Source organism: Eschscholzia californica, unplaced genomic scaffold (genome assembly GCF_041429995.1).
Source record: "Eschscholzia californica isolate CP2 unplaced genomic scaffold, dmEscCali1.0.p SCAF_2, whole genome shotgun sequence".
In the NCBI taxonomy this organism is placed as follows: Eukaryota; Viridiplantae; Streptophyta; class Magnoliopsida; order Ranunculales; family Papaveraceae; genus Eschscholzia; species Eschscholzia californica.
Window position 1 is genome coordinate 569272 of NW_028238309.1, and position 22531 is coordinate 591802.

General features: G+C 37.2%; 3 protein-coding genes across 3 annotated transcripts; all 3 read right to left on the minus strand.

Annotated features, from left to right (window-relative positions):
* Positions 1 to 246: 246 nt before the first annotated feature.
* RSH1 (RELA/SPOT homolog 1) lies at positions 247 to 8188 on the minus strand. The gene is made up of 24 exons (XM_086660013.1): positions 7763 to 8188; positions 7467 to 7660; positions 6269 to 6457; positions 6022 to 6087; positions 5834 to 5926; positions 5618 to 5749; positions 5390 to 5491; positions 5232 to 5309; positions 5081 to 5152; positions 4595 to 4702; positions 4283 to 4380; positions 4129 to 4189; positions 3955 to 4017; positions 3803 to 3859; positions 3598 to 3699; positions 3281 to 3439; positions 3019 to 3150; positions 2852 to 2938; positions 2706 to 2777; positions 2237 to 2323; positions 1694 to 2153; positions 1165 to 1226; positions 1003 to 1071; positions 247 to 724 (listed from the first exon to the last, which is right to left on the minus strand). The coding sequence occupies exons 1-24, from the start codon at positions 7788 to 7790 to the stop codon at positions 623 to 625; spliced, it is 2673 nt and encodes an 890-aa protein (XP_086516139.1). The 5' UTR covers positions 7791 to 8188; the 3' UTR covers positions 247 to 622.
* Positions 8189 to 10366: 2178 nt separating this feature from the next.
* LOC147554934 (multiple organellar RNA editing factor 3, mitochondrial-like) lies at positions 10367 to 12869 on the minus strand. Its single transcript, XM_086660016.1, has 4 exons — positions 11310 to 12869; positions 11108 to 11205; positions 10940 to 11005; positions 10367 to 10830 (listed from the first exon to the last, which is right to left on the minus strand). The coding sequence occupies exons 1-4, from the start codon at positions 11672 to 11674 to the stop codon at positions 10568 to 10570; spliced, it is 792 nt and encodes a 263-aa protein (XP_086516142.1). The 5' UTR covers positions 11675 to 12869; the 3' UTR covers positions 10367 to 10567.
* Positions 12870 to 15605: 2736 nt separating this feature from the next.
* GH9B13 (glycosyl hydrolase 9B13) lies at positions 15606 to 18909 on the minus strand. Its single transcript, XM_086660165.1, has 8 exons — positions 18318 to 18909; positions 18013 to 18219; positions 17731 to 17931; positions 17531 to 17623; positions 17273 to 17434; positions 17007 to 17106; positions 16717 to 16880; positions 15606 to 16187 (listed from the first exon to the last, which is right to left on the minus strand). The coding sequence occupies exons 1-8, from the start codon at positions 18546 to 18548 to the stop codon at positions 15855 to 15857; spliced, it is 1491 nt and encodes a 496-aa protein (XP_086516291.1). The 5' UTR covers positions 18549 to 18909; the 3' UTR covers positions 15606 to 15854.
* Positions 18910 to 22531: the final 3622 nt, after the last annotated feature.

A 22531-nucleotide genomic window follows, 5' to 3' on the forward strand; every position in this document is an offset into this window, starting at 1 on the left:
GAAAGTGAGCGTAAAAATACTGCTTATGATCATTTGTCATCTCAGTATAATTTACTAGCAATACAAATATAGAGTCAAGAACACATAATAATAAATCTAACCAATTCGGTTTTCTCTTTTTCTTTTTTCTTAATCGGAGGGTTTTAATCTTGTTCATCATTCGTATATTTCTTTTCGTAAACCAATAACATCACCACCAAGGATGGATGGAATCCAAAAAAGAACTAAAAGCAATGAGAAAATAGATTTATTGGCAAATGTGTATATTATTGTTAAATGCAACATATGTATTTTTCACAAGTAACACCAACAATGGCAACAGACAGTATATATACTCTTTATCTCTAAAAGCTTCCTAGGTTACTATGGCTATTTTCTCTATATACAAATCCCCTCATTCTCATGCTCAATTACCTCCGGTTTTCGACTTGTTCTCATATGGTCATTTTAAGGGAAAATTTTTGGTTCAATGAATGAAAAACAACGATAATATATGACTAACCCGATAAACCTATATTGTAAACCCAAGATAAGTCGACAAACTTTTGGCGACTCGGTATCAAAATTTCATACCCACCACAACTCAGAAGTTTCTGGTTTGAAGAACTGGGTACCTTTTGTATTAGCACTCGAGAAAAGGGTTACTCGAGGAGCATGGCCAGCTACAACCTGCAGACCAGCCCAGTACGCCAAGGATCAGATCCACTCGTGAGCTGCATTTTACCTGAATGAAGAGATCGGTTATTACAAATCTTGGTTAAAGCAAACAATTACCGATAAAAACAACTGAAATTCATCCCTAGTGCAAATTTTCTTTTGTCAAAAAGGGTCCAGCAATTTTTTTCAGGCTTCAGATCCCCTCGTACGGGTTGCACAGGATAAAGTTTGCACAAGTTTGTACGTAAGAGTTGCATTTGCAAAGGTTTGCATGGAGAGCTAAAGCCTAAAGAACTAGTGACATGCCTTTTTCACCAAAACGGAAATTTATGGAATTTGAAATACCAGGCTGTCAAGGCTCCCTTCGATGTGAAATAACATCACGCCCATTCCTCTTCTTTTATCAATTTCGGCCTGCTCATACAAATACAGAAAAATAAACTCAGAATATTTAGTACGATAACAATGAACATGGACAATTAACTCATGGTGAAGACTGCAACTTACTACACAAGAACAAATTGCAATTCCTGTAGCAGTCAATGCTGATGTAACTTCAGCCATCATACCTAGAAGTAAGATAGTAAGGATGAACATTAGAATGGTTGAAGATAACATATATCCACTACTCAAAGCGATATTCATAACCAGTAATTTTGATGCCTGCTGGAGAAGATAAGAAAAACATGAAACGGGCCTGAAATAAGGCAAAGAGAGAGTTTAGCAGCTACGCCAATAGCTCTATTGACCTTCTGGAGAAGGCCAAGTCACAGAAGTCAATGAGCATGATGTTTAGACTTGCATGTAACTAGTTGACTCAGTTATAGTCTGGTTGAGTGAAGTAAAACGACAGGTGGGAACTACAAAAGGTCAACAGTCGATCCCATAATCATACTGTCTATTTAGAGTCGCATTGGGGGGTTTGGTTGATCCAATAAGAAAATATACCCCAGGGCCTTCAACTTTCAACAAGCATTAATTTGCAGAGCAGATGGGAAATACAAAACCAATTAGAAGTGTTATCATGCATTCTCACCTCTCCGGTCTATACATACTACACAGAACCACTGAATTGAATGTCCTTCCACGTTGTGCCAGGATGAGATTTTACCAGTTTGCCAGCTTTCAAGACCAGGCATGACTTCTTTATACAATGGAATGTTAGATTGTAGCAACTTGGCGATGCCATTTCCCTGTGACAACAACTCTCCCTTGCCCATCAAACTCATATCTTGGACCCGCTTATTATGTTTCCCATTTACTTTGGGGACTCGAGCAGCACCATTTTGAACTTGGAGAGCATCTTGTTGGTCTCTCTGCACCATAGAAATTTCTGCAACATTTGCGAGGATTTTTGTCCACATGTGTTTTCTTCCCTTAGTAGGATCCAATAATTCTTTCTGTGATGAACTCTCCTCCTCGACATCAGCCACAAAATTAGTTACCGCCTCTGCCGTTATTTCAGTTGCAGACATTGCAGCTTGCTCTCTCAAAAACTAGAGAGAAAAAGCAGTTTTGTTTAATAAAATACAAGCAAATAAGACAAGGAAAGGGAGCTAAATCTAATGCAAAGACATACTTTAATTATTTTATGACGAGCACTCCGGGTCTTTGCATGTCTTAACCACTGTTGATGCCGCTGAAAAGCAGATTTGCTTGAAAGTGCCTGAGAAGATACCAAGAAAATAGTTACTTACGAAGGACCAAAAGACCCATAAACTGACTGTTGTCTAACATGGGAGCACGGGCCTAACACCAAAGTAATTTAATCACACTTTTATTCATTGAAGGTAACTTAATCACACTAATAGACCAAAAGACCCATAAGCTAGAACTCCAGTTTCTTCATTGCCGTATCCTTATCTTATACGGACCTAACACCAAAGTAATTTTATTACCCATATACCGGCACAACCAACTGGCAACTTAATTCTGAGTCATGTGACTTATTCTTTTGAACAAAGTACGCTTAAAATTTTCACAGGTAAAACTTTCAAAAATGGGTTATACGGTTATATCTCCACATTGAGGATGAAAAGCTTACTAACATTGTATGTAATTATCTCCACAACTTCAGCATTCACAAGTTTGTGCGTTGGAGAAACAATATTACCATTGACCTGCAATAGAAAAAACAGAAGCCTTGGCCACTAAGATCTTGAACCTATATAATAGTAAAGTGTGAGAGCAATACCTTGGCAGCGACCATCTTGTTGCCAATTTCAGTGTGTATCATATAGGCATAATCTATTACCGTTGCCCCCTTAGGCAGATTTTTAATCTGTTATACATTAAGAAATAAAATTAAAGAGGAGATTACAAGCAAAATCACAAAAGGTGCAAAGTGTGGCCCATCCCTACCTCTCCTTTTGGTGTAAATACAAATACCCGACTACCCAATAGATCCCTTGTGACGGTATCTACAAACTCTCTGGAGCTCATGTTTCCAACAAATTCCTCTTGCCATTCTCTAATAGCATTTAACCAGCCGATCTATTGGGGAAAAAAAGAGCTTCCTCTGTAAGTTTAGAACTTACTACAAAAAGGGCTTGAGAGAAAAGCGTAGCAGGAAAATGAACCCTATTCTCAAACTAAAAGGTAGGATTGATTATATAGTAAATACCCTGAGAGCTATGTTTGCATTGTTCAAACAAACTTGTTTTCCTCTAGAATTTCGTCCTTTTGGTGTAACATGCCCAACTAAATCCGTAACAAATACTCTCCCACTGTAGTGAGAAGCAATGCCTCTCTCCGCAATCAAATCCATCTCCTCAGTTCTTATCTGCTCCACGCGAGTAAAAAGTTAGATGATAAGCAGTAGCTGAGAAAAAGATTCAATGTTAAATGGGAACTCTTAAGAAAAGATATAGAAAATAAGATGTTGTAGAAAGGGTGGACATGGGAGAAAAGAAACTCGCTACAAGCAATGAATACACTCACCTGAACTTCAAGACGGAACATGCTCTCGTAGAGAAATGGTATCACTGTGGTATGTAAACTTTGATAACCATTAGGCTTTGGTGTTGCAATATAATCTTTCATCTGTTAATAACAATCACTATTGTTCAGTTACTCTTATTAAAAGAAAATCTTAACTACCGAGATCAAATATCTACAAAAGTGAGTGAGAGTAAACTATACATACAGCTCGAGGAATAGGAGTCCAGATCCCATGGACAAGCCCAAGAACGTGATAACAAATCTGCGTATTGAACAGTAAAGTAAAAAAAGTGGAATATAAACCCACGTATACCATAGAAGACATTACCCAGAAATGGAATATCTAAAAGGACTCACCTGGTGTGCATTACATAAAGGCCCAACTCCGATACATGGCTTTGGTTTTATGATAATGCGAAGCTGACCAAAGAGATTCGTGCCAACAAACATTATCAAAGCATTTTAACAAAATAGGCGAGAAGGTATCATGACACAGTCAATAAACAATATCAAGGCCGTTTGAAAGAAAACCTGTGTAATTTGGTTGACCTCACTTATTGACCCTTTAGATTTCATCACAGCTCTATAGACACTGCAACACAAGACATCAGTTTATTGAATAAGCTCACAAATTCAAATTAAGTGCGGAAAAGATTAAAAGTGCTATCTGTCTGACAACCCTAACCTGTAAGGTTCCTTGCACACGGAGCGAACTTCTGTTCTTACTGTCACAAGGTCTAAGAACTGGTCATCCTCGATTCGTTTGATTAAGATCTTCTGCGCCTGGATAGGAAATAAAGAGCTTAATAGAAAAGAAAGCACAAGGCAGTAAAGATTGAACAGCAACTTAGACTGAAGTATATAAATCACCCAATAGTAAAATTCTGCATATAGCAGTTTCACTTCAAATAAGAAAACAATAGGTGAGATTTTCATCTTAGAATTCTTGAAGCAATTAATCTTTGCCACTACTCATTGGCTATGCCAATAATAGTACCTCGACGAGTTCCTTCTCATGCTCTTTATAGAGATGTGCAACTCTTCTCTTGATTTTAGCGTGATCATGAGCATTTGTGTACATGAACGAGAGATTCTCCAGTTCCGACTGAAACATAAGGCAAGCGTTATCTGGTTATAAAACAATTTGTTGCATGAGAAGAAATCATGAAGTATCAAGGTGATTTTTAATGGTGACGCACTTTGAACTGAATATTTCAAAACCCTCAGCATCAAGAGAATAGGGGTTCCTAATAGATCGCAAGGCTCGTGTCATGACTGAAGATGATACAGTAAGACAAAGTTGATTGGGAATGTAAACAAAAGGTTTCATTTATCGAGTCCAATAGCTTGAATGAGGGACACTTGTGATCATGATGACCGGACTTTGTGCAACTGCAACCTCTTAAAACTATTGCAGACAATAGTAACTATAACTGATAAGACAACAGAATATACACTAAGTTTCAATAAAAGTTCTGCATACCTTAATCTGGTACATTCCTAGTAGTTTTGCTAAAGGAGCAAAGACCTGCAATGTCTCGCAAGCGATGCTAGACTGCATAAAATGCAACATCCTTGTACATTCAGAATAATGACAAAACTCCAATCTAAATATTGAACCAGAAGAGTACTACCTGCTTATGAGGAGGCATATGTGAAAGAGTACGCATATTATGTAATCTGTCAGCCAGTTTGACAATAATAACACGGACCTGAAAAAAGGACTGCTTTAGTGGAAAAGAACAGTGATAGCAAAGATTTGTAAGTCTAAGAAATGTGAAGAAAAAAATACCTCCTGTGTCATAGCCAGAAACATTTGCCGCAAATCATCAGCTTTTACATCTTGTACTGTGTCCTTCGTGTTGCTACATTGCAGTTTACCCAACTTGGATACCTTAGGAAGTAGCATAAAATAATGAATCTGAAGTGTAACCAAAGTACTATGTGTGCTTCTCTACTCAAAAGTAGTAAATGATAAACAAAGGTGCAACCTTCAAGTAATAGAAATAATAAAGAATACCTTAGTCTCTCCTTCTACGATGTGGCGAACAGTAGCACCAAACTCCTTTTCAATTCTTTCAAAGGTCACATCATCTGTATCTTCAACTGTGTCATGCAACAATCCGGCGGCAATTGATTCCCAATCCAGCTCCTAGAAATAATTAGTAAGCCACTGCAATCCAATGTTCATATCAATATTTTAAACGAAGAATGTATGTCCAATATCCCAACTTACAAGTTCTCCAAGAATACGTGCAACTTCAACCGGGTGAATGATAAAGGGCTCCCCGCTTCTTCTTCTCTGACCATTATGCGCTTCAAAGGCCAGCTGTACTGACAAAAGAAATTTATTACTAGATATCATTGCTTCTGAGAAGCCCAGTAATTGTATCAAATGTCATATTATAGGGAGAAGTGGATTACCTGTAAAGCGTCATGGACTAATTTCAACTCACTTGGTGGAAGATATGAAATCGATGGTCTCAAATCCTGATATCAACCAGATGGGACAAGAAACAAGAAAAAAATAAGACTTAAGATGTTAATAGAATAACCGAACAGAAATTTGACCCTTACGAATTGAGCTGACATATAATAACATTCATTCGGACAATTTTAGCCACCTCAATTTCTTAACAACCAAAGGGTATCGACAAGAGTTGCGTCATACCTCCCACAAAGTTTCAGGAGAAACAGTTTCTGAGGGTTCTGAAGAAAATCCAGATGAACACTGCAGTTGCCATGTTTTACTTGCAAAATGAACTACACTCGAATTAAAGAGCCTAGGAGGAAGTTTGAAATTATCTGCTTCCGTGGAATACCAATCGTCCACCTCAGGAACTTCAAGTTTCCAGCAAGACTACGGACAAAATATTAGTAGCTAGTAAGTATTTGATCTGGTTTAATAGAAAATGCAACAAAGTAAGAACACTGGCACCTATTGCATGCTCTATCAATTGGAAGTAAACAAATAAAAGCTTGTCTTTGGTCTAGTTACCCAAAACAATACTAACGTGAGGAAACGATGGAGAGTTTATTTTTTCATTCACCTTTGAGAAGAAAAAAGCAGAAGTTTATTACAAGTACAGTGTCAAACTAACATACAAGGACTGAAAGTAGAAATTCGGAAGCCTGGCCAGAGCATCAGCTAAGGAAACATATCTAAATGCTTCCAGGACATGAATAAAAATTGAATGTCAAACCCGTTAGTGATCAACGACAAGTGGCATATATTAACCTCGCAGAAGTATCATCGGGTATGAAGAGTGGTCCCTTTAACATAAATAATAAATGAATCGAAGGTAATCGTGCAATTCGTAATCCAAATGAGTTCATCGGGTATAGTATGGAACACAAAATAGAAATCAGTCATTTGGTGATTCTGTTTGTAAATTAGTTCACTATTTCCTTCTTTTTCTTGACCAAGAGAAAGAACATACAAAATTTATTTTCAGCTTAAGTATTCCAAAATTGATGGGTCAAAGTCCAACCATTTAGGTCTCCTCGGACTCCTCGGTAGTAGGTATTACCAGTACCCCGGTTGATAATTGAACTCCTAGGATGTCTAGGTCCCATCATATGCTAACCAATCCAAGATAACTCAAACTTGAATAAAATTAAGTATCTACATTTAGAGTTTCAACCTTGATATGTTGATCTCCAATCCATCACTATCAAGGTAGAGCTAATATTCCGAATGGCGGATATGAAATTAATTTCCTTACAGTTAGTTCAATTACAGACGATTATGATAAACTTTGATCCAATGCCCTTGCAGGTTAAATTGAGCTAGAATTCACCATTTCACTAAACATATAAAATCGATATAATTCAATGTACAAACTAAAGATTGGCAAAAGAAAACATACAGAATCCAGTCGATTTCTTCTTCTACTTCGAACTGAAGAAGAACAATGAGGATAAGAATGAGTAGTACTTGCAAGAAATCCAGTCAAAACCCTAGGAGCTTTCCAAGCGCATGACAATACGTTACACTCGTATCTTCCACTTCCATCTCCTCCTCCTCTCGTTAACTTACAGACGTTCACACATTCTACAGAAACTACAAACAAAATGTTCCGAAAACAAAACGAATCAATAATCTCTTCAAAATCTGAAATCATTAGAAATTCAAACTTACTAAAGAGTATAGAATTTTATTTACCTGACATCAAAGAAGAAGCGGAAGTCATTTCTTTAACATAGAAGTTGATGATAATCTCATTGAATAAAGAGAAGTTAGGGCAAAATTCTCATAGATGTTGTTGGATTGTTTGAAAGAAATCTAGGGTTTTAGATGGGGGTCGACGAACGAACCATGGGAGAAGATGATGAGATAGATAGACAGAGAGTTATAGGAGCGGAGCGAAGGCCACACAAACACCTGTTAATCGAAAACAAGATATTTCTCTCTCTTTCTCTCTCTACCTTTGATGGAAAAAAAAATGTAGCAAATAATACCAACTCACTCACTTTCTATAAAAATGACATTAATACCCTTTTCTTATCCAACACATTTTATGGATTTTTCTTCTTGTTTTGTGGTCAAATTAATTGCTTGTCATGGGATAATTTCAATTTAGCCCTCCAATTGTGTCAATAAGAAGATTTGACCCCATATTTATTTATCTAATATTCTAATTTGACCCTAAAACCATGATTTTGTGGGGTTTATGTTCTAGAGAGTAAGAAAGAGGGGGGAGGTAACGGGGAGGAGATAGATGAACATGGTGGTTGCAATGGTGGCGGTGTTGTGGGAATAAGGGAAGAGAAAGGAAGGAAAAAAAAAACATCAACAAAAGATTTAGTTGAAAGTCGTTGGTCGAACGTCTGTTAACGAATTTTTCTATCGAGAATAGAGATAAAGGTCACAGAATAGAACTTCTTGAAACTAGAAATAAAACGAAAGAAAATATTATTGATTATTAAGTTTGACTAATAGTATTATAGTCTTAGAGGCCAAATCGAATGTTTAAGAAGTTAATTAAAACGTTGGCCAAATAGTTAACCCCTGTAGAAGGCAAACACTTGTGTCCTTTTGGACTCCAATAGTATTGGTGGTTTATGTGCTCATATTGGCCATGACCTAATCAATACCACTAGTCTAATTATTCTCGAGTCTACTTCTAATATACAAAAAAAGTAGTGGGGTTTGGATCTGCACGAATACGATATACTCTCATACCAATACAGACATGGAGTTAACAGTTAACTGCTTCTTATATGCCGATCTCTATGAACTAAGATGCACCTTCGAATCAACTTAAAAAGATGATTTCGCATAATTTTAGTACTTTGCTAGATGTCTCGATTTGTCACGAAATCCTTTTTAAAGGAAAATATAAATTACTCTACCAACTCTGAAGTGGTAGTGGATACTGAGTAGAGGTTGACGTTAGGTGTTAATTTATTTTCGTAGTTGCTTTCGTTTCAATCTAAAAACACTAAAACTTAATACATTATCTTACTAGAAAAGCAGTGTAAACATAAAGAAGAGCAGAGACGTCCCATTTGTGTGTTTGTGAAATGTGGGTGGTGGTTGGGTGGGGTTTTTCAATCTAAAAACCCCAACCCTTGACCTAAAGGTTGTTGACATCATGTTTAAAGTTGAGGAAGACTAGTTAAAGACTTGAGTTGATTTCCGTTTGTGAACCTCCTTCTACCAAATGAGCCGTGCCTTGTATTCTCAAAAAGTTGATCTCTAATTGAGGATAAGATTATTAAAATTCCTCAAAAGAATATAACGATCACGATTTTTCTTCTATCTTTTAGTGCATATCTCATATATCTCGACCTCAACTCAAAAACTTTACGTCAATTCTCAAGTCGAGGTGGAGGAGTAAGATTCTATCATATCTGTATATAGATTATAGAGAAAGACCATAGTATTATTCATGCTGACAAACAAGCCCAAAGTGGTGAAAAAACATGAAGAAAATGCCTCGAAAGAGTCACAAAAAGTGCTAGTGCATTAGTCAAAGTGCGATCCGAAATGCCCATCACTGTCGTTAAGGTGCTTACGGAAGTATTAAAATGCCTAACACTGCAGAAAACGTCACCTCAAAACAGCCGTGGGGAAGGCAGCAAAAGCAGCACCATCGAGAACATCGCACTAAAATGTTATAAACTCAATGTTGAAAGTGCCATAACAGCGTGTCCTTAAGTGTTTAGTTATGAAAGCATCAATAGAGGACAATGGACTATAATATGACTCCAAGTAAAGACTTGGACCCTTCAAACTCACCGAGAAAAACTTATACAAATTTTGTGGAATCTGGCAAATATGGTAACAGCGAATTCGTGCAGGACTCCAACGGCCATAGTAGTCTAGTACCGTAGCAGTTGGGTTTATCCAGACTAGTTTCACACTTTCACTATAAGAACACCATATTCTGTCCTTCAGACAATACTTAAGAGTTCAGTAACAAGACGATCTGTATAACTCTGAATCACTTTAACACTATGCAGTCTACTGATCTTACCTAGTTTGCAGATCAACAACCATGAAACTTAGAAACAAAACTACCAAAACAAGCAAAATTAGCTTCAAATTACCAAAATGAAATTTCTAACCACCCTAAAAAACCTCTCTGAAAAATGACTACGAGACTCGTAACGATAACGATGTTAACACATTGAAGTAACATAACGATGTCAAGTAATCCAATGAGAAAAGGAGAAGCTAAGCAACAGATATGTCAACAAGAAGAGACATGGGTAAACAATCAAAATGAAGTACTATATGTTACATTAATAAAAGCAAAAGCTATGAGGAGCAAAACTCGATCATTTTATCATTATGAATATCATTTCCTTTCGACAAGATATCATCGGCATAATAATAATGTAAGTTTGTTAACTACATTGAATTTACTCAATGCAATAGAAAACAGAATCTTGCTCAATAATTTAGAAACTACAAACATCTATTTAGTACTTACTTCTCTAAGCTACCCATTTTGATGAACTCTCAAGCACTGCCTCTATTGAAGTCTCCTCCTTGATTTATAGATGGATCCCTTCCTCCACCCTGAAAAGAGCCTTGCCCACTCGTTGAAGGAAGCCCTCTTTGTTGTTGACCCCAGTTTTCTCTTTGCATTGGTCCATTTCTTTCGACTGGCATTGTTTCTCTTCGCCTATCGTATCGTGGGCGAGGTCTGGTTCGAGTAGGCTGTCTGTTATTGAACTGAAATTGTGGCCTGTGAATAACTTTTCCATCTACAAACAAATCGCCTAATAATAGCCATAAAAGATTTATCAGTTACAATCTAATCGGACTATATAAATTGAAATCTATAAACAATTTATAACTCCAAAATCGATATTATCAATTAACAAATACCTCCGTAATCTTTGTTAGGAACATCAAGATATGAATCAGGCAATACCCATAGAACACCAGGTAATCCTATTCGTTCAAACACAAAAAAGATAAGATTTTTATCAAATTAACAAGTAAAATGGATTGAAAAAACCTTAACCCAAGTTCCCAAAACTTAGGAATCTATACCTTTAACTTTATATGAGAGTTCTTCAGAGATTAGGGCACCAAACCCAGTATAAGTTGAAGTGCAAACTGAGTAAATCTTCTTCTTAGCTTCCTCCTCACTGATTCAGACCCAAATGTCAAAAAATGTGACAAAATCAGATGCATCAACAGATAACTAGTAAGGGTTTAAAGATTTACAAAAGCTAGGGTTTATCATACATACCTTCCGACGACAGAAGCTAGGGTTTTGACATATGCAGAGATCATTTCATCCTCGGAGGGTTTTGGGTCTTCAGGGAATTCCAGCACAATGAGCCAATGTTCATAATCACAACCATCAAGAAGGATAGTTTCCTTAGGTGGTCTATTACTCCAGTTAGGAGATGGATCATTCAATGGTGAATAACCTGATCCTGATGTTTTAAACCTAGTTGGAATTGTTCTTGATTCAGGTGGAAGTTGTTGATTAAGCTTGTCGATTATGGAGAGAGAAAATCGGTAACGAAGAGGAGATGAAGATGTAAGAGAAGAAGGAGAGAGAGAACGGGAGAGAAGAGTGGAGAACGTTCGTCGCGTCAAGAGCGCCATTATCAAAACCTTCTTCTTCTGTTCGATTTGATTGTGAAAATGTAAATCCGAGAGCCCGAGGGTTTATCTTTCAAAACCCTAGTTTGGTTCTATGAATGCGCAATTGGGTTCGGAACGGGCAATTATCGGAACCCATATACAACCTAGTACATTTCATCAGAAAAAAAAGGCCATTGTTTTGGGGAAAGCGAAAATGTTTCCGGGGAAGACGGTGCAAACCTAAAAAAATTCAAACCAAACACTCCCAAACACTCCCTCCCCTCAAGTCGCCGGAAAAAAGTTAGCTGGCCGGAATTTCTCCCTTCTCTCTTCTCCTCTATCAGCCTCTTTCTTTCTTTCTTTCTTTCTTTCTTTCTCTCTTTCTCCCTTTCTCCCTTTCTCTCTCCCTTCTTTTCTTCTCTTTATCTCTTTTTTGATCTACTATCTTGTAGTTAGGGTTTTTTATAAGGGCGGTGGTATTCAAAGAGGCGAAATTAGTGATATTGGATTTCAGGTGAGGCAGTCATTGGAAAAGATGATCATAAAAAAGATCTTGAAATCTAAAATGCCGAATTTGAAGAGGCGTAAAGCTGAAATCTTTAGTACCGAAGATGATAAAAGTTATGATAAATCGAAGAAGAGGAAGTTGATTAGTACTAATTACCCATTCCAGCTTCTAGAAAACATAGTCGCCAGTGGGATCCCGTTCAATGGCTACGGATTTCAACCAACATTTTCTGATACTACTAAAATTTCTCACTACCCAGGTGAGAATCAATACAAAAAGGCTGAAAGAAGTGATATGAAAGAGTTTAGTTATGGACAGATTGTGAAAATCTCTCGTGGTCGAGTTTAGGTACTTCCTTCTCGTTTCAATGATTCAGTTCTCGATTCGTGGAAGAAAGATGTGAAATTAAACATGGAAGAGTTATCAAGTGTCAATGTTGCTGAAACTGCAGATAATAAGAAAAGAAAAGCTCTCAGTGAGATCTCCAACTATGAATATGGGGTTAAAGAGGGAGAGAGGATAAGAGAGAAGGAAAGAGAGAAGAAGAGAGAGAGAAGAAAGAAAAAAAAGAAAGAAGAGAGAATTAGTTGAGGTCGTCGGAATCCGGTGGAGGTCGCCGGCATTAATGGTGGAAATAGCCGGAATTTGGTTGAGGTGAAAGGAGAAGAAGAAAGAACAAAAAATTAAAAGGGTGATGTTTGGAGGAAACAAAAAAATTTGTTTCCACCCAATACTTATTGCCCCGAAAATTTTGCTTATTTCCCCGAAACACTAGCCGAAAAAAAAATATACAACATTGTACATCAACAGGCTTAGATTCATATTTTCAAAATATAATATAATGTATCCTAATGCAACATAATCGATGTATTTTCCCTCAACTGAATTTTAATCACGTAACATCCCACTTTTCCTTATTGGTGCTTATGTGATGAGTGCCTCAATTATGTTGATCAGGGGCTATTCAACAAAAAAGAAAATTGTTGAAATGTTGATGAATGGTATAATTAGTTATGGTCTCTTGTGAGAGTTCCATTCGTATAATTCCAGCTAAGAGCTCAAATCAACTAGTGAGTGACAGAGTGAGACAAGACGGGTAGATTCGCTCCTTAGTATTATACACTCCAGCAAGATCCCGAATACAATGTGATTTTTTTACGACTCTAGTTAAGGGGTTTGTATGGTGTATTTTTTTTTTTTTTTGAAGATTGTATGGTAATTCATATTTTCATAATATATCCTAATACAACACGACCGATATATTGTATATCTACTGAATTTTAATCACATGCTATCCTACTTTTCGTAATTGGTGCTTATGTGACGAGTGCCTCAATTATGTTGAAGAATCACATAATTAGTAATGGGTATCTTGGCGTTAAGAGATCCATTGCAGGGAACCGCCGGGAAATTCTTGAAGGTATAATATTTCAATTTACTGCTTGTGTATAAATTATGATTAGTAGGTGAAGGACCCACCAGATCACAAATTAAGTAGCAGAACAGTTAACATTTTCATCCCTTCATTGTTGTCTTCCGCTCCTTGTTGCTCAATCTGTGGTTAATTTGGTCATGATATGCTGACAATAACCGATAAGTCCATTATAACTATAATACATGTTACCTCTCCTCTTGCACTGGGGATCTATCTTTTTGTTGAAAGTAGAGGCATGGGTGTTGTGTCTTATCGTTTGGAATAGTTTACTTGATTAACAGACTGCAAATGGGAGAACACCTTAGAGGGATTCTGAGAATAGTCCCACATGGGAGAATGGGTAACTAGCAACCAAAAATATAAAGTATAGGTCCTCTCGACTCATAGCCAATTGGTTTTGAGTTGGATGACCACAAACTTAACAAACCCATTGTTTTTTTATGAATACGAGGGTGACCTCAAAGGTGAATTATAAATATATTAATCTGGTGGCTCGTGTCTTCCATTGCCTACTATCTTGATTTTTGCCACCGAGTGGAGCTCGTTGACAACTATAAACCATCTGCTTACTAGAACTATATTAGAAATGCTATTCAAATCAATACCCTCCTCGGACTGTCCATTTTGATGAGATGCTTGGAGTTGTTAATGCCAGGGCAGGCCCTCTCACGCAGATCTCTCTCTGGCCGTCACATTACCGAGTGTTGTATGGAGATGGTATAGTAGTTTTCACCTTGCTTTAAATTCGTCAAGTTACACATCCAATTGTATGTTGCTTTATTCACAGGAATCAGTTAGAGGGCCAATACTTTGAAATCCTGCCATGAAATTGAAGTATACTTTGTAGTTTGTACAATATTCATTGAAGGTGATTCCATACTCCAGTGTTGAATAAAACTAGAGAAGAGGAGATTGTTAGTTCTAGAAGCAGCAAACTAGTTAATTCGGGTCAGAAACAATAGGAGATCATGGAAATCAAAGAGTAAGGTTTACAAAAACCCTTCAATTTTAATTGTTTTTTCTTTTGCTGATTAGCAGAGCGAGTGGGAGATTGCAATGTGGCGACAGAAGCAGTGAACACGGCAATTCAACATCATGGTAGTCCTGGTGGATATCATCTGACGGAGTTAGTCTAGCTCACTCTGACTAAAGCAGGACATTAAGACCGGCAGTGTCGTAAATAGAGACGGGGTGGGTTGTCTGTACATACGAAAATGTGGGGCAGCCATTGGTTCACCTTTGGTGTGGCGAGAGGTTCATATGCAGGGGCGGAACCAGGATTTTTAGCTAGCCGGGGCAAGCCTAATTAAGATGTATTAAAGAAGAAAATTAGGGTCTATTGTAGAAGCTGGTAAAATTTGGAGGTCTTTTTTGTAAGTTACTCATATTACGAGGACAAAACGAGAATTAGTGCTAAAAAGGGGTAGTCTTAAAGATGCTCCCAGAAGACTGCAAAGGCACCTGTTTCCCTCACAAACTTTGACTCAATAGAGGCGCTTTTCGTAGTTATAGGGAGTGTCTTTAACACTTCCCAAAGAAAAGCCAAAAAAAATCCCTTGCAGGTAAGGGGAGTCGAACTCCTGACGTCTAGAGCACAAGGCAAAGCTCTTACCAGTGAGCTATTGGCCCACATCTATTGCATATTTGTAAGAAAGTTATAAATCCATCCTGGGCCACTGCCTAGGCTGGTCTTCACATAGGTCCGCCACTGTTCATATGTAGAAGCCGATTGGCATGCTCTATCTACTGCAGGTAAGAGTAATGACTTCTATCTCTTTCCTCTTATGATTTCTCACCCCACTTTCTTCATCCCATACTAGTTTATATATAGAGAGAGAGAGAGAGGAAGAGAAATGATGGCTTGGCAGAAAATTTGGCCATGCAGATTGATTGGTTGGGTGAAATCTAGCCGTCCACTTCTGATATGACCGTCTTTTTTATATGGGCCGGTCAGCCCAAATAATTAGTACATAGATATTAGATAGCATAAAAGTTCACAGACATAAACATTTGTTGAAGCACCATAAAACTATAACATTAACATAATCCCATTACAACTATATATATATATATATATTCCATGGATTAAATGGGCTTGGGCTCGAAACCATTAGATCTCGGCCCAATTACCTTAAGCCCTATGTACTACCCCATTACATAACTAATTACTTCATCTACTTAAACCCACATCAACACCAATAACAAAAAGAAAAAACCTTAACCCTTAAAAACCAATTGCTTTGATTTTAATTGGAGTTTTAGAGTTGGCCAAATGAGTGAGCAAGATAAGCCAATGAGCCAACCAAAGGTGCATTCATATAAGTGGCCGGCTCAGATTGCTGATAATCACTCCTCTCATCTGGGAATCCATCATGTTGATCCGGTCCACCAACCACTGCTCCGACTAGTATATTAGGGTTTGGTGATTTTGAGTAGAAGTAGCTGAATCCGTCTGAGCATTGGATCTTAGATGGGTGTGATGAAACGGACGGTAGAGATGATGCCCTGTGGTGTATCCTTTCGGGGTATTTATTTCCGTACCCCACCATATAAGACATTCTCATTGGGTTGTCTCCCAACAGATAGTCCACCTAATGGCCATTATAACAAACACAAAAGGTTTTAAGTAAACAATTAAACCGTTGAACTCGACTCACACTAAAGTGCGGCTGTTAACTATTGAAAAATCCAAGTGACAAAAAGGAGGGCCACAATAGCTTGATTTTTATTTTTGATATGGATGACGATAGTCATTATAAGATGTATCATGATCTATAAGTTGAATAAGTGTCGTGATCGTCTTATTGGGCACCACATGTTGGGTGTTTTCATCGACTACACCAAGAAATGGTCACCACAACTCAAAGTTGATGTGGCTAGTCTTTCGTTGAATCGACAAAAATTGGAGTTTTTTTTAGTTTGTTTTCAGGCCAACCCCTAAAATTTGACTAGAGGTCTGAATTGACTAGAGTCAGAGTTTAGAATGTCCATTTTTTATCTGACTCATGATATATGGGTCGCTTGGATAGCCAATTTAGTAGTGTTAGGTTCATTTTTCAGTCCTGACTAATTAGATTCATACGAGGGAAAAAAAAGAGAAACCAAAGAATTGACACATACTTGTCTCTTGGCAATGGCCCTGAGCTTGGTGGGGGTGAATGTGGTACCACCACAGCTAACCACCTTGTGTGCTGAGGTTAAGTATTTGGCGTAAGTTAGCAAGAGGAATGACGTGGAGGTCACATATTGCATGTTACATTCACCCATCTTAATCAATAGCCCACCTGTTTCAATTTGTCCCATTCATCATCATACAAACAACCGTTGGTCAAAAAGTAGCCGTTAAAATTAGAAATCAGAACAAACAACTGCCCTTTTTCTTTTATAGAGAGAGAGAGAAAAAAGAGGACCTGGAGTGTACTGTGAGGAGCCTGGTATAATAGAACAGATGAAATTATCTGCATGATCTTTATAATCACCCAGAGATTCAATCTTTTGAATAAGAAATGCCTGAAACAATCACAAAGACTTCTCTATCAAAAAACCCTAGCTAGTCTATAAATTTGAGATAAGATTTGGGGGCAAGGATCAAAACCCTAGTCTATAAATTTGGGAGAAGATTTGGGGAAAGAAGAAGTCTGGGAAGTTAAAAACAGAGGAAGTAGAATGATTGAACCTTGGAGAGAAGAATTCTAGCACCAGCATGCTTATTATCCCAACCAAATATATTATCAGATTCATCAGCTCCTAGGGTTAATCCATTTGCATGAATATAATTCAAATATGTTGGTTTCTTTGTTGCTCTTTGTAACCAAGCAGCTGCCCATAACAACTCATCCTTCAAAATCAAAAACCCTAAATTATTTCCATTCACATAACAATTCTTTTCTATAAACAAAATCCCAAATTGAAAAACTTGTTTTTCTTTAATTACCTGGTACCCAGAATAAGAACAGTAAAATGGGCAAACATAGTTCTTCAAGCTATTACTATAAACTCCCCTGTACTTATCAGCAAATGAAAATACCTAAAAACCACATGGGTTCAAACCAAAGTTATTACCATCTTTGTACACACAGAGAGGGAAAGAGAAGGTTAGGTTAGAGAGAGAGAGAGAGAGAGTTTTTTTTTTACCATGGAAGCTCTTTTGAGGAGAAGCTTTGAGTAAGAAGGATCAGATTTTCTAAAAACAAGAGAAGCAGCAGCAAGAGCGGCAGCTGTTTCAGCAGCAACATCAGAACCAGGGTTGTTCTTATCAATCTTGAAAACAGATCTTGGAGTATCCATATCTTCTGGTCTCTCCCAACAAGCATGATCCTTTGTTGGATCACCTACCTGTAGTAAACCCATAATCTATCTCCATTAAAACTCCTAAAATGAAGCTCAAAAACAGAGAAGAACAAGAAGATGAAGAACCTGGACATAAATAGTTCCTGGGTGAGAAGTTGCTTTGAGAAGATAATCAGTAGCCCAACGAATAGCTTCTCTAGCATTCTGCAATTCCCCTTTCATTAACCCACCAAATTCAAGAACACTCCATGAAAGCATTGTAGTTGTGAAAGCCATAGGAAACCCAAACTTCACATTATCGCCAGCATCATAATACCCACCAACTAAATCAACCTGCATTTATCAATTTCCCACCATTAAAACATAACCCATATTCAAATTTTGCAGAAATTTGAGAAAATGATGAGGAAGAAGATTGAAGTAAAGCTTACATTCATGGCTGACCCATCAGAGAGACCAGAATCTTTTCTCCATTTTAGTCTCTGGTTTGAAGGTAACTTCCCTGATCTTTGTCCTTCAAAGAAAAGGATTGATTTAGTGAGTGCATCTCTGTAGTTTTGTGAGGCAAAATGGTGCTGTTTGGCATTGCTAATAAGTATAAGATGAGTGAAGAAACAGAGGAGGATTAGAAGAAAAGAAGAAGAAGAAACAGAGGAACCCATTTTAGCTTCCTACCCTCCCCTTTAACCAACCAACACCTACCCCAAACTCTCTTTCTCTCTCTCTCTCTAGAAAGTCTCTCTACCTCTTTGAATAACTCTTGAAAAGAGAAGGTTCTATTTATAACCAAAGCTGCCTCTCCAACTTATAGCTTTTGCTATAATTAACACACCACCCACTCAAGAGCCCCCCAAATCATGGCTTTTCTTCTCTACTAAACTAGGAGTAACATTTTGTTAATACAAAAATTAAAAGTGAAAAAGGCTAAAAATGTAATCAAACTTATCAACCTATAAAGTGAGTACTTTATTTTCATTCCTCTATATGCTTTTTTAACACCCTAATTATTTACACTTAGGGGACTGTTCCATTTCTTCCACAATGTTATGTATATAGCTTTTATGATTGGTCTGAATTTGTCCCAAGTAGGTTCAAAATCAACACTAATTGGGCATGTATGTCATATTACCCTGAAAATAATTTGTTGTTAAAGGAAATTCTATAGATTGATTCATAGTGTGTAGAGTCTTTTGTCTTGTAGTTTCTACTATCTTTAGAGTGTATGAGTGTTTTTAGAACGTATTCATGTTAGTGTAAGTTATGAGTGTATGTCAGCTCTTATGATTTTTATAAACCAATTGATGTATTTAAAGGCAAATGTATCTCTTAGATTTTTTTGAGAAATCGGCTACGATATATCGAGACGACCCGACAAATTAAATGGTCTATAGCCTGGCGAATTAAATGACCTACAGTTTAGGTAAGTTATATTATTTATACTCGAGTTCAATATTCATGGATTTGCACTTTCATGAGATCGAACCTGATACCTCTGCATTGTAGAGTATATGCACTGACCAACTGGACTACCAGTAGTTGTCCATGTATTTCTTAGATTGGGACCATAAGAATGAAAGAATGGTGAGGATCATGCATTCATGTGTTGTTGTCTGAAATCATCACGCCTTGATGTTGATCCTAGATTCAGTTTTATAATAATCCAAATTGGATCTTGATCAACATTTGTTCCAAACGCATTCAAATACTCATGGAAAAGAACATAATAATATCACTCTCAGTCTCTCACTCATCTTATGACCAAGATCATATAAAGTGAATTTGTATATATATGGGATAAGAAAGAGTTGTTAAAAAAGACCCATACATGAAATGAAAGTATGAAGTAATAGAGATTGGTGTAAGAGATAAGAATCAATAGGAATGGATATATGAAAATTTCTGTCGAAGCCTTCCCCATATCACAAGTTACCAATAAATTCCCATACAATTATTTCACAATATGTCAACATAGAGTCATGGTCTTTTACTACTTCTACTTTGAATGTGATTGCTACCACTCAATATTGAGATAGACCAAAATAAGTGTCTAATACCTACCCAACATTTCATATACACTTCCCATATTACTTATAACTCAAAACAAATAGTCGTTCATATATAATAGCAAAAATTCAAGAACTAGTGTTGAACTATCGATGCTTTATGTAACCAGATATGTTGTTATTATTAATTCGACTGTGCTAGTATGTATTGATCAATATGAAACAAATTTAACTACGAGAGATCAAAAGGGTTCAAACTTTCTAGTGGCATGGTCAAGTACTTGTGAGGCGGTCTTTTAAGTTTCAAGTTCGAGACATTTGGGTTTCGGACTCCCTTATGAAAAGGGACATGCGAATAATGTGAATGATATTTATTATTTTTTCGGTGAAATGTGAATGATATTAATAAATTTATTCTCTTACAAATTTTATTCTAACAACATTTTTTTTTGTTTTTATTCAATAAGATTGAAGATCCAATCAAAAGTCTTCTCCTGCATTGAAAGCAAGTCTTACTTACCCTGTTTCAGAATTGTAGAACTCTAAAGAGAGAAAGTAGTAAAAAGGGTAGTTTAGTAGTAAAGAAGCCACACAAGAAAAGAATTGTTGCTTTTATGATGAAAGATTGGGAACTTAAAATGAAGGACATTTTACTTCAAACTAGTTTGACAGAAAGGAATGGCTCAGATTTGACTAGTTGCTGTTTCTGTGATTTTCCATGTGTGGTTCTGATCTTTCTCACATGCTCAAAAGCAAACTAATAACACAGGAAGAAGATGAACACAATAACAACAACAAAAACAATGAACAAAGGGATGATTTTAGAGACGCAAAGAGAAAGACGGTTTCTTTCTGAAGCGGCTAGAGACATCGACCGAAATTGTTATTCGTGCCGGTACGGCACGAGTTAGGAACCTAGGTGCCCCTTTAACTGCTACCCTATTAGTAAAGACTCAGATTGTCTAGTCAGAAAGTAAAAGCAAAGGCTCAGACTGGATCAGTCCGAGATTTTCGAGCAGGTCAGTTTGAAATCTCTCAGACTGATCCAAGTCTGAGCCTTTGCTTTGACTTGCGGACTAGTCAGTCTGAAACCTCTCAAATCGATCTGAATTCGAACTTTGCTTTGGCTTTCGTGCCTGGTACGATCTATGTTAGGTATTTAGGCGTCTGTTTGAGTGCCGCCCTATTAGCAAGGGCTTATACTGACCCGTCCGAAAACCAAAACAAAGGCTCAGACTGAGCCAATCTGAGACTTTCGAACTGGTCAGCCTGAAACCTCTCAGATTGTTACGAGTCTGAACTTATGTTTTGGTTTTCGAACGACTCTATCGATGTCCTTTGTACTCGGCTGCTAATAGATGTTTGGAGTCAAAAGAGATTGATTGAAATTAATCACTTCCACCGGGTGCTAAAAATAATTTTCCGGGGTTTTTTAGCAACTCCGGTTGCTTTTATATATCTTTGGCTCTCTCTCAAAACATTTCCTTGGGAGATAATATTTTTTTTATCCATACCGTTTGAAGAGAGAGAAAGAGGCGGGTGGTGTATCTTTTTGATTTTTTATTTTCTTGGTGGCGCCTCCTTGATGAGGCAGTTACCGACCAAATTCTTAGCCTGCTTTTTCGGTTTCCAGCAGTTACAACGGTTATCCAGTAAATTAATCAGTTTTAATTCAAATTTCCAGTGGCTCTATAGGAGCATTTCATCTTGAGATCAAGTCTCCTTTCATCATTATTCAATTTCTTTCATTTACTTTTAGCTTTCCATCAACGATTCACAATGGACTCTCCCAACAACCAATTCCTTCAACATTTTGCTGCTTTAACAACAGAAGAAGTGCCGCCACCTACTGTTGAAGGAACAGATCTCATTAGTTCATTTTCGGAAAATAACAAAAGAGGTGTTATTAAGTTTATGTGCACTAAGAAAATAGATATTAGTCAAGCCATGATTAGATTGTCCAGAGTCATTCATGGCCCGAACAGATTCGCTTTGACAGAACTTCAAGACAATAAGTTTCTCATTAAATTTGAAACTACTACTGAATTAGGTATAGCAGTGGAAAGTTCACCGTGGACAATTGCAGAGGAATTGGTAATTCTCAAGGAATGTAACGTCCATCTTGCACCGGAAGAACACTCTTTTGAATCGGCAAGTTTTTGGGTCCAAATGCACGGCATTCCTATGGGTCTTCTAAGCAGTACTACGGTGAATAGACTAGCAGGATCTCTCGGGAATTACTATCCGACTACCCCAGAAGATGCAATTCGATGGAGTGTTTACGGTAGGGTAAAAATCGAATTTAATTTGGGACAAAAACTTCCAAAGGTTGTATATCTCACTCTCTCAAAAACCAAATTAATTGCTATTGAACTTCGGTTTGAACGTCTTCCACGATTTTGTCTCTCTTGTGGACGTATCGGTCACACAATTAAATTCTGTCCTACTGTTCTTAAATTTACAGACTTACTTAAGTGGGACTTAAATGTCGAACAACAGGCCATGGTACAGAAGGCGATTAAACCTACGTATTCTGATTTATTTAAAGTTCCTTTTTTTGCTAGAGGTACAGGTAGAGAAATGGAATCTTATGGTTCTTCCAATCAGAAAAAAGGATTTATTGATCTTGGTCATCCTACAAA

Coding starts and splice junctions, on each gene's coding strand:
- LOC147554934 (XM_086660016.1), bottom strand. CDS start 11,674: ATGGCGCTCTTGACGCGACGAACGTTCTCCACTCTTCTCTCCCGTTCT. Junction 11,206..11,309: donor CTAGCTTCTGTCGTCGGAAG/GTATGTATGATA, acceptor GGTCTGAATCAG/TGAGGAGGAAGCTAAGAAGA. Junction 11,006..11,107: donor ACTCTCATATAAAGTTAAAG/GTATAGATTCCT, acceptor TTGAACGAATAG/GATTACCTGGTGTTCTATGG.
- GH9B13 (XM_086660165.1), bottom strand. CDS start 18,548: ATGGGTTCCTCTGTTTCTTCTTCTTCTTTTCTTCTAATCCTCCTCTGT. Junction 18,220..18,317: donor CTGATGGGTCAGCCATGAAT/GTAAGCTTTACT, acceptor TGATAAATGCAG/GTTGATTTAGTTGGTGGGTA. Junction 17,435..17,530: donor GTTCTTATTCTGGGTACCAG/GTAATTAAAGAA, acceptor TTGATTTTGAAG/GATGAGTTGTTATGGGCAGC.
- RSH1 (XM_086660013.1), bottom strand. CDS start 7,790: ATGACTTCCGCTTCTTCTTTGATGTCAG. Junction 6,458..7,466: donor GAAGAAATCGACTGGATTCT/GTATGTTTTCTT, acceptor TTTTGTCCGTAG/TCTTGCTGGAAACTTGAAGT. Junction 2,939..3,018: donor TATTTACACCAAAAGGAGAG/GTAGGGATGGGC, acceptor AATGTATAACAG/ATTAAAAATCTGCCTAAGGG.